Below are 11,916 nucleotides of genomic sequence, written 5' to 3' on the forward strand. Positions count from 1 at the left end.
AAAGAAATGGTAATGGTGGTTACAAGAACAGAGTGAAGTTTAGGCGTCCTAACATATATCTTTTCCTCTGTTTGGCTACAATTAATTTTTGGATTTGACAGAAAACTATGAAAATTTTCAAAAAGTTTATTAGGTTCGTTTATCTTGATATTATCTACAGATGTCTGAATGGTTTTTTGCACCTCTACTGGGAAAAATTATTTAAGAAGGATTGCAATTAAAGTTATAAATTTAATTGCGCCAGTTTAAGACAACCGGGATGAGTTTTTGAATTTATAACGTGTTTCGGACTATTTTTTAGTAATTTCGTAGTTTTTACTTATCAAATGTCAAAAGATGACAGCTTCAAAACTGACAGCTGCCAAAATAGCATGATGAATGAATTCATTTACAAATGTCTGAGTTTTTAGGGTTTTTAAATGTATTTAAATTACCTAACACAAAACTAAATGAAATGAAGAAATAAATATTGTCCGGAACTAAAAACTATGGTTGTTTTAAAGGAAAATGCATGGTTACCATCTTCGAACGTGCATAATGTTATTGTTCTTTTTGAAAAACTATTTAGTCAAGTTTGAATAAGGTTTAAAAGTATTTACCGGTTTTAAGAATAAAGTTCTCCTAAAAACATTAAATTGCTCTTTTTTGATTCTAGTTGGTTTTTTATCCATCAAAATTGTAAGTAAGCTATTGCTCAATAAAATTTGAATAATTAAGACTTGGAGTAAGCACAATAAATAATATTTGAACATTAAAATAATTGTGTTTCAAAAGCTATCCGCAATTTTTTTCAATCTTAAATATGGAAAAGTTTGATTTTTCAGAAACATAATAAATGTCACTTTGTCATCTAAAGCTATAAAAATTGAAAGCTGATTGAATATGACAGGACCGCCAACAGTCTGGGTGAATTTTACAAGTATTTTTATTGAAATTTGTTCGAAATATAGTGTTTCGGCAGCTGCCACTTTTGACATTTGTCTTCTAAAAACAGCTCACAATTATAATTTGACAGTTGTAAGGGAATTGAAATTTGTTTGTTCGAAATATAGTGTTTCGGCAGCTGTCACTTTTGACATTTGTCTTCTAAAAACAGTTCACAATTATTATAATTTGACAGTTGTAAGCGTTGCTGACCAAGTTCCTTATAACTTTCTCAATCATGGTCTGGTATCACTGACCAACTTGTGATACTTTTGGCGGGCGCTAAAGTGCGTAGTGATGAGACACCACGATAGGAAATCAATCAATTATATTTTCTTTAAACAATAAATTGAAAGCACATGCCATTTAAACTCATCATCACTATTCATCTAAGAAAATGTGTTTCAAATTAAAACAGATAACCTTAAATCAATAAATAGAAACTATTTAAGAAATAAAAACAAATACGGAAAAATCATTTTCAATCAACAGCATAAAAAGACAAAACTGGATCTATCTAGAATAATCAAGTAATGATCTTTCTATTATAATAGATGAACAGAATTGGTATTTGCGATAACGATGAACGATAACTGTTTAGAATAAAGCAAGAAAATAAAAAGACACTTCGATTGTGCTTAAGGAGTAAGTTTTAATTACGTCTTTACTCGTTGGTGGTTGATTACAAAGAGAGCGATGTTAAGTTAAACAGGCCGTTAGGATAGAAAAAATACATTTTGTTGAACAAGAAGGCAAACAATTATAGGGTAATTATTATATGTTTGGCAAATTGCCGTAAATTATACAAAAGTATTTTAGTGATTAGCAAAGTTCAAAAAAAGTATAAATTAATAAATTTAAAAACAAATAAGTTAAATTAAGTTAACTTGAGTCATATTAAATACAGAACATTCAGCCCGCCCTGAAAGACCCAGTTCTTTCAGCAAAACGGCAGCAGTGAGATTTTGACGATTGGTCTAACGTAGTCTCCAGTTTGTGTGGTAATAGTGGCAACGCGTACCAGTTTATCTTTTCCTGGATGGACTTCCTTCACCCGCCCAAGTATCCATTTGGCTGGTGGAAGATTTGAGTCCTTTAGCATGACTACATCACCAGGTTTGAGATCGGGTTTGACACCTTGCCATTTTGGACGTTGTTGCAACGATGTCAAATATTCGGAGTGCCACCGCTTCCAAAAACCTTGTTTGAGTGACTGTAAAAGAGACCAATTAGTAAAAATGTTTCGATCAGAGACAAAGGGATGAGGAATAGAATTCATAGTGTCACCAATCAGAAAATGAGCTGGACTGAGAGCTATCGGATCCATATCCGATGTCGGCCACATAGGTCGAGAGTTCAGCAGTGCTTCGATTTGTGTCAGGAGAGTATACATCTCCTCATAAGTCAGCCGATGATCCTTAACTACTCGATTCAAGTGGAATTTGACGGATTTGACCCCCGCCTCCCACAATCCACCAAAGTGAGGAGAGGAAGGGGGAATAAAATTCCACGAAATTTTGTCTTTGGATAGATGATCAGTAACCATGTCGTTGTGCTGCTGACTTTGGAGTAGTTGGAACATTTCGTCGAGACACCGATTAGCTCCATGGAAGTTTGTTCCATTATCGCTCCAGATTTCCGACGGTTTACCACGACGCGACGCAAAACGATCAAGGGCTGCGAGAAAGGCGTTTGAAGAGAGGTCACTAACCAACTCTATATGGATAGCCTTTGTTGAAAAACAAATGAATAGAGCGATATAAGCCTTTGTAAATTTTGGGTTTCGTCCTCGAGCTAGTCGTAATGTTATAGGACCTGCGTAGTCTACACCAACCTTGCTGAACGGTCGCGAAAAGAGGACACGATCTGCCGGCAGATTGCCCATTTGCTGGGTCGAAGTTGCCTTTTGTTGGCGGAAGCACGGAACACATTTATGGACTATTTTACGTAGCAGATTCCTACAACCGATAATGTAATATTCTTGTCTTAGAATGGCGAATAAAAGAGAAACACCTGCATGGCAATTTGAACTATGGAAATGATCGACGATAAGTTTTGCAATTCGGGTGTTTTTGTCGAGAATGATGGGGTGTTTTGCGGAATAAGCTACATTTGATTCTTGGATACGACCCCCGACGCGCAAAAGTCCTTGGTCATCCACAAACGGTGCTAAAGATGCTAGCTTATTACCTTTTGAGAGATTCACACCACTTTTTATACTGTTTATTTCTAGCGGAAAACTTAGATGTTGGTGAAATTTTATTAGTTTGGTCTTTGCAATGGAAATTTCGAGAGAAGACAAAGCCAGAGATTGCGTTTTAGGGGCAGATTTATCACGAGAATTCAGCAAAAATTTCTTTAGTTCAGCGATTTTTACGGGATCACAGATTTCACCAATTGTTAGCATTTTTCTTATAGAAACAAGTTCACGAATATTTGCTATAAACCGAAATATGAAACCGAGCACACGAATAGATTTTAAAAAACGAGACGAATCATCGATAACTTTGCAAAAAATATTTGTAGGGTCTAGTTTTGACACAAAAGCATAAGTCGGCTGCTTTTTTCGTCTTTCAAAGTCGTCAGATTTGATATTATCCACTGAATATTCCGATTTTGGCCACTGGTCCCGTTCTTTTGTAATCCACGATGGTCCGGTCCACCATAACTCATTTTGGAGTAAATCAGAAGGTGGAATACCGCGAGAGGCACAGTCAGCTGGGTTTTGTTCAGATCGTACGTGGTTCCATGATTCTCTAGGTATCGCAGAGAGAATTTCTGAAGTACGATTCCCGATGAAAACTGACCACCTCTTTGGTAATGCCGATAGCCAATGGAGGACGATTGCGGAGTCAGTCCAAGCTACAACTTTTATTTCTTTATCTTGTAAAGAAGTTTTAAGTTTTGTTACTAACCGAGTTAGTAGAACTGCTCCACAGAGTTCAAGACGCGGAAGAGAGACAACTTTGATGGGAGCTACTTTGCTTTTTGCTGCGACTATGTTGCTATTAATATTTCCAGACGAATCTACGCTTCTACAATATATAACAGCTGCGTAAGCATCTAGAGATGCATCGCAAAATGCGTGATATTCGACGTTTTCTTTCGATGTCCACATGATTCGTGGAATTTTTATTTTTTCGAGGTTTGGAAGATCGTCGCGAATGCAGTGCCATCTTTTGGCATGCTCTGAAGATATGACGTCATCCCATTTATACTTTTTCCGCCAGAGTTCTTGAAACAATATTTTGATACCAATAACGACAGGAGTGAGAAAACCGATAGGATCGAAAATTCTTGAAGATTCTGAAAGTATTTGACGCTTTGTTGATGACGCTTTATCATTTAAATTGACTTTGTAGGAAAACGAATCATTTGCAGGAGACCACTGCAAGCCGAGAAGTTTGACTGAGCTGTATTCTTCAAACTCCTTTGGTGACATCTCGCGTTGTTCTTCTGGCAAACTGAGAAGAAGAGGCCAACAGTTTGTTGTCCACTTCCGAAGATTTAAGCCAGCAGATTTGAGAAGACTAACAAGTTCTTGGCGGAGAGACGTAACTTCTTCTATAGAATCAGCCCCAGTCATTACGTCATCAACGTAAAAGTCATTTAGCAATACTTCCGAAGCTCGCGGGTGTGTTTCTGCTGAATCGATTGCGAGTTGATACAAAGTGCGTACAGCCAAAAATGGAGCACAAGCTGTGCCATAAGTTACTGTCAACATACGATAATGTTTTAACGGAAGATTACTAGATTTTCTCCAAAGAATTCGTTGGAAGTCTGCATGCTCTTTAGAGATTCTGATTTGGCGAAACATTTTTTCAACATCGCCAGATATCGTATACAGATGACGACGGAAACGAATGCAGATTGAAAAGAGATCACGTTGATAGGATTTACCTATAAGCAACGATTCGTTGAGAGACGGATGATTATGCGAAGATCTAGCCGAACCATCGAACACTACCCTGACTTTCGTTGTGCTGCTATCATCCTTGATAACAGCATGGTGCGGTAAGTAAAAACATTTGCTAGAAGACATATTTATCTCACTAGCAGGAACTTCTTCCATATGACCTAGATTCAAATACTCATCCATAAAGCTTGTGTATTTATCCGTTAAGTACTGACTGCATGCGATGCGACGTTCAGTAGAATAAAAACGATTTAACGCTACGTGAAGGCTATTGCCGAAATCTGTAGCTTTATCGGATTTGAATGGTAATTGCACCATGTACCTGCCGTCAGGTAAACGAGTATGCTTTTTAACGAATATGTCTTCTGCACGTTGATCTTCAATGGACAGGGTAGGTTCGAGGTCGACTTCTTCAAGACGCCAAAAACGCTCGAGGTCAAATGTAGTTGAAGTGTCCAATGAAATGCAGAATGAATTGACACCTTTTGTTGTCGAAGGGGTGACGGTTTCAATGTTACCACAGACAACCCAACCGAAAATTGTTGGCACAAGCTCAGGCATTCCTTGCTTACCGCGCTCTGCAGAGCCATTTATTATGCTGAATAATTTATCAGCACCGATGAGTGCGTCGATATGACCAGGAATATTAAATTTCGGGTCAGCTAAGGTGAATGAACTGAACGACTGTACATTTGAAACCGTAGTAAATGAAGTTGGTAACATGGATGTTAGTTTTGAAACGACGAAGCACTGAATTTCAATAAATTCTTGAGTGAAGCGAGAATGAAGTTTGAGGGTCACGATTCCATTCGTAACACCTGCTGGTGTTGCTCCAACACCTGCGATGGGTATTTGTGCGTTCTTGCGAACCAATCCTAATCTCTGAACTGTTTGTTCAGTAACGAAGGAGACCTGAGATCCCGAGTCTAGCAACAACCGAATATTTTGTATTGTTCCTTGCTTATCATGAACGTGAGCGATAGCAGTGGGCAACAGAGTTTGATGCGAACGAATCGAAGAAAACAAATTATTTGCCTGAGCTAATGATGAGCAAATCGAGATTGGTGAAGCTGTTGTTTCTAGAGCATTTGATGTCGATGAATTGGTCGCGGAAATACCAGAAGAAGATGAAGACGAAGATGTAGATGAAGATGAAGAAACAGGAACTGCAGAAACTTTTGACGGAGGTTGAATGTGAACGAGCGAGTGATGCCGCGAGTGACAAGTTCTGCACCGAAATTTGGAATGACATTTTTGCGAAGAATGCCCTGAACGAAGGCAGTTGAAACATACTGAATTATCTTTGACGAAAGTACGGCGTGCGGTAATGTCAAGCGAAAGAAACTGTGGACATTGATTTAAAAAGTGATCTGCTTTGCACTTAGGACAGATTGGACTCGATTCTACAAAATGAGATTGAATGACCTTTGGATTCTTCCCACGAGATTGAACAGTTGGACGAGAAAACGATTGAGCAGACTCTAAAGCATCACAACGCGAGTTCAAAAATATTAAAAATTCCTCAATTGAGGCATTAGCCTTTTTCCCTAACTCAAGTGCCCAAGCTTCCTTTGTATCTTGGTCTAATTTCAGCAAAAGTAGATAAATGACCCAAGGATCACGCCACGTGGCTCCCAAGGAGTCTAAACCACGAATGGTTTCATCAGCTGCATCGGAGAGCTTACGAAGAGACTGTATATTAGACGCGTTGATATTTGGAATTGAAAGAAGCGATTGTATATGCGACTGTATCATAAAATTGGGACGATCAAAGCGCCTTTCTAACTTTTCCCAAGCATCAACGTAATTGACATCCGAAACTTTTATATCGCGAATAAGATTTGCTGGCTCCCCGCGTAGAAACGATTTTAAATAATGAAATTTTTGTGTCGGAGATATATCGGAGTTACTGTCTATCGAGCCGATAAAATGATCTCTAAAGCTAGGCCATTCTTTGTAATCCCCGGAAAATACCGATATCGAAAGCTTAGGCAATGCTATGGAACACGTGGATTTTTTTGTTTCATTAAGGTTTTTGAGAAATAAAGCCTGTTGGTTGGCTAATTTTTCGATGACCGATTCCGAGGTAGCAGGTGAAGCGGGAGGTATAGATGCTAACTTTCGTTCGCGAATTACTTTTGTAAACGTGGATTGAGCAGTGAAATATTTATTTTCGTATTCGGGAAAATCATCATTGGGATCTATATAGTCTTTGTCATCCGAGTGTCCGAAAAGTTCGTCAGTCAAAACAACAAATTTATTCCACGCATCATTTAGAGATTCTAATCGAGTTTCCAGAAGCTCAAGTGACACGCGGTCATCTAAATTCTCAGCGAAAAATGCTGCCCGAGTCAAAAGACCTTTCACGTGTCCACGTTTCGCTTTGATAATATTCATTTTTAAAGTTTATCAAAAAAATAATAAAAATTACCTTGTTTATTCTTTAATCACAACATATTACTCACTGTACCTATGCAATTTAATTAAAGTTTAATTAAATCAATTGTACCATATGTGATTTATATCATACAGTTATAAGAAATGTTACATGCACTTATATTCGTATATAATAAAAAAAAATACATGCACTTATCGATAGGTCATAAAAAAAAAGCATTTCATAATTTTCAGTTTTGGATTCATAATCAACAAAAACCGATTAATAATCACGAAAGTTTCAATAAATGTGGCTGCGAAGGACCATGAACAGAATTGGTATTTGCGATAACGATGAACGATAACTGTTTAGAATAAAGCAAGAAAATAAAAAGACACTTCGATTGTGCTTAAGGAGTAAGTTTTAATTACGTCTTTACTCGTTGGTGGTTGATTACAAAGAGAGCGATGTTAAGTTAAACAGGCCGTTAGGATAGAAAAAATACATTTTGTTGAACAAGAAGGCAAACAATTATAGGGTAATTATTATATGTTTGGCAAATTGCCGTAAATTATACAAAAGTATTTTAGTGATTAGCAAAGTTCAAAAAAAGTATAAATTAATAAATTTAAAAACAAATAAGTTAAATTAAGTTAACTTGAGTCATATTAAATACAGAACAATAGATGAAAAATATCTATAAATCTAAATATGTATTCATATCTATCTTTATTGTAAATAAATGCATATGAATATCTTTGTTTAGAAAAACAAGCTAGCTAGCATTTTATTTTTCTTGTTTAACATATTTTTTACATTGACTTTATCCAGTTGTTGTTAGAATTAAGAAAAACTTAGCTAAAGCACTCCTTAGAGAATAATATAAATTGTAGTAGTTAAACAAATTGATTTTTAAATATTGTTTGATAATTTCGTTCATGTTTTTTTCATGAACAAATTCCGTAATAGCATTTTCTTTATTCAAAATAAAATTCTATTAAACGTACAAGAGCGGATCAATTATTTATCAAAAGAAAGGGGTTAGTTACCCTTAAAAATATTTTCTTAATTTTGTGGGTGCAATAATGATCAATTTATGTTTGAAAATAATAGGAAATGTCATTTTAACACTACTTTGAAATTTATAAATAAGAAAACAAATACGAAAACAAAAATGTTCTTAAGCTAAAGCTCAGTGCAGACGATGCAACAATCGTGTGAGAAACGTCATTATGAACGATTGTAAGATGATGTTTAAAACTGTCAGATTTTTAACATCTGACAATTGTTTAGCTGTCAGAAATTTTTCTTTTCTTTTTGTGTTGATATAAAATCGAATCATTTCGGAAAATCTATCCCACAAAAAATTGACAGATATTTAGCAATTGTCAGCATATTGGCAGCTATTGTTAGAGCACTGACAGGTCTGACAGTTTTGTAAGTTCTATCAAATTAAAATCAACTGGGTAGCTAGCAACACAAATACGAGTACGTCTTATTTCCCAAAACTTTTTGTATCCATGCCTTAATCTTTATTAAGGGTGAATACTTTCAAAGCCTTGTTCATGAATGTAATAAGAATAATATCTTTTTATTATCAAACGAATGTTATATATTTCAGTACACTATTATCGTTTTTTATTTTTTTTTTAACTTAAGAACAAGAAAACGAAAAGCTCAAGATAACTAAGCGTCGCTCAAGCTAAAAATAAAACGTACATATCTTAATCAGTTCTATAAGAACAAAATAATAAAAAAACAACTTTTTAATGTTAAGAGAAAAAAAATAATAATATGTTATTATGTTTTCTTCATTTATTTGCTTTTTTTGTTAAATAAAAATGTGTGATAAAAGTTTTGAGGACAAACGATAAGAATTATTATGTTGCCTTTGTTTATTTTGAATACGATTTTGTTTCCCTTCCTCCGATTTATCTGTTTTCTGTTATAAATATTTATTAAGTACTTCTCATTCATAAATTCTCTCAAGAATAACAGTTTATTATATTAAATTTTTTTAATAAAATTGCTTTTAAAATTCTGAGAGACAATATTTATCTACGTCACTTACTTTGCTTTTCTGGCTGACTGCCTAGATGGGTGAGTGAGGGAGTGCGTTGTTCTTGTTGATTCTCATGACAAACATTATCCTAAGATGTTTTATTTATTTTTTATTTTATTTTTTATAGCGACTGGTTATAAGTGCGATGAGCAATTTTGCATACCAAGGTTGACTCCCAACGAGCACCTGGAAATCTTTTCACAAACAAAATAAAAAAAAAAACTGATGATGATTCACTTTAGATTTATATTCAAAATGTATCTATAGGTATCACATATATCTTCTGACATACAAAGGCACAAGAAGTATTTCGATCGTGATTCAATTTAAAACCGATTTTTTGTTGTTATTTTTCAAGTTTTCAATAATAAAATTAATTTAAATAATGGTTTTTATTATTTATAACATTCGGCGGAATTTTATAATAACATTGAAATATAAAACCGACAATAATTGAAATTATAAACACAAACTCACAACTGTTAAAGACTCTACTCAGCTTGAAAGAGTTAGGTTATAATCAAAAACCCAGGTATATGTATAGTATAGTAATAGTGCGGGTAGGTATAGGTACTTGAGAAAATGTAGGTTAGGTCTCGTCGTCGTGTGGATTGAATTCGATTTACGACCGATAGGTACGAGTATACCTGGAGTTAAAAAAGCCGCTTCTTTACAAAAGCACAATACCAATAAAAAAAACAACACACGATCGTTAAAAACTTAGATACAAATGTATCTTCACAGATGTGAATGTATCTATATACACAAATATACACTCAAGCACAAATAAATTCATATACAAGCCAAAAAGCCACTACACAGCCAATATAATGGCTATTAAAAATAATTATTTATTATTATTTTAATACACGACAAAAAATAAAAACTGCGTGATGTACAATGACAAAGACTTCTTTTTTTTGTTTCGCTCTTTTCTTTTTGAAAATATATAAATGCAGAGCCGGACAGGTTTAAAAATCACACCCGTACACGAACGTTGTTATTTCTCTACTGAGAAAAACGGTTTATAGTTTAATCGGAATTGGACTTTTCTGGCAGCGATAAACGGCGACGGCGAACGTCGTCAGCGGATACAGTCCCAGTCAGTATGAGCTCTGCCTACAGTGTGGGCAATCTGCAATTCAACTGTTAGATACTCATTGAACTGAGCAGGTTGTTGTATATTTGTTCTCATTGGAATGAGTTTAGATAGAAATTGAGTGAGTTAAGAAAAATTCATTCATAGATTGATTTATTTTGAGTGGAAAACTAGGAGGGTTTGAGAAACATTGGGTTCTTGTCTTGGATCAATTCTAGATTTGTTTAAGCTTTGTAGCGAATTTATACTCAAAATAACAGTAGTGAATGAATATTTGGATTAAGATACATAATTGGGTTAGCTAGTTAAAATTTGGCAGAATATAAAATATTAATTCATATGACATTCAAATTTAACAAAAATTGAGTGGTCTAAGAATTTGAGATTCTTTATAATTCATAATAAAATAATAAAAATTGTTTTTATTTCCAAAAATTTGAACAAATTATATAATTGTATACAGTATTTTGAGAAAATAAGTTATTACTATTAGTAATTTGGAAAAAAATCAAGTTTAGCAAAACAATTTACTTCCTTATAATGTTCTCTGCTTTTAAATGTTAAATCTTGAAATTGAGGAATGGGATGGTGGCAATAATCTGAGCAAATTATGTTAACAAAATCAAATTAAAAACAAACATAGCAATTTAATTTTTTTAAATAAAAAATGTACAAGTCATGCATGTTCGACATTTTTAAATGATAGGTTAGGTTAGGTTATAGTGGCTGTCCAAGATGGAAACGGACACACTTAGGCCAGTTTAATGGCCCATTGTGATACCACATGAATCTTGAGGCTTCCTCCTAAGCTCAATGGAACCAGCTTGAGTCCCTTACGAAACGTGAGAGGCTGATTATACCGATATGATTTAGATCGTTTAGATCTTTAAAGAAGAATTCTCCTAGCTCTTTGTAATAAGCCAAAATTTTATTTTAAGAACTTCAAAAAATATGCTATTTTGTGTACAGAAATTTGATGAATTAAATCAATTTAGTAGAATTTTGGATATGAGTTTAGCTTTTGAAAATAACAAGTTTAATTTATCATTAATTTTTGTTCACGAGTTATTTTAGCTGAAATTTAAATTTTATCATATCCCAGAAGTTCTTTTTGGGATTTATATTTTTTTAATACAAAAAAAAACAATAAGTTGGATTTTTATGAAAAACTAAAAACATATTAAAAACGTTATAATGCATACTTTTTTGGTAAAATATTGATAATAAACTGTTGCCTGATTCTTAAAAGCAAACACATTTTTTATTTGTTAAAGTGTTATGTTTTGCACATCGTGATGTTATTCTCTGTACAACAGAATTTATTTGAGACCAATATCTCTGTTAGCTCTGAGATAAATATTCCGAAAAAGGTACCTCGAATTTTGTTAAAATTTGCGAGATAAAGATCTCGAAAAGGGTATCTCGAAAACTAGGACCCGTCATCTCTTGAAAAATCAAGGTTTGGATTGTAAGGATGATCAACCGTCGATAATTATAAAACATTTCAGTTCGAACCATTTGACAGATTGGAAAATATA

General features: G+C 34.2%; 3 protein-coding genes across 11 annotated transcripts in view; all 3 read right to left on the reverse strand.

Moving 5' to 3' along the window:
- Positions 1-10,392, reverse strand: part of LOC129952855 (platelet-derived growth factor receptor alpha-like) — an 80,607-nt gene extending 70,215 nt beyond the window's left edge. For 2 of the 9 annotated variants that reach the window (XM_056065733.1, XM_056065735.1), the window contains exon 1: positions 9,289-10,392. The gene's annotated coding sequence lies outside the window, so the exon portion shown is untranslated. The remainder of the gene's footprint in view (positions 1-9,288) is intronic. The other 7 variants (XM_056065734.1, XM_056065731.1, XM_056065736.1 and 4 more) reach the window with 4 other exon arrangements.
- Positions 1,897-4,728, reverse strand: LOC129952857 (uncharacterized). Its single transcript, XM_056065741.1, has 2 exons — positions 2,212-4,728; positions 1,897-2,137 (listed from the first exon to the last, which is right to left on the reverse strand). The coding sequence occupies exons 1-2, from the start codon at positions 4,646-4,648 to the stop codon at positions 2,034-2,036; spliced, it is 2,541 nt and encodes an 846-aa protein (XP_055921716.1). The 5' UTR covers positions 4,649-4,728; the 3' UTR covers positions 1,897-2,033.
- LOC129950799 (uncharacterized) lies at positions 4,660-7,237 on the reverse strand. The gene is made up of 2 exons (XM_056062717.1): positions 4,825-7,237; positions 4,660-4,724 (listed from the first exon to the last, which is right to left on the reverse strand). The coding sequence occupies exons 1-2, from the start codon at positions 7,235-7,237 to the stop codon at positions 4,660-4,662; spliced, it is 2,478 nt and encodes an 825-aa protein (XP_055918692.1).
- Positions 10,393-11,916: the final 1,524 nt, after the last annotated feature.

Source organism: Eupeodes corollae, chromosome 3, assembly GCF_945859685.1.
Source record: "Eupeodes corollae chromosome 3, idEupCoro1.1, whole genome shotgun sequence".
In the NCBI taxonomy this organism is placed as follows: Eukaryota; Metazoa; Arthropoda; class Insecta; order Diptera; family Syrphidae; genus Eupeodes; species Eupeodes corollae.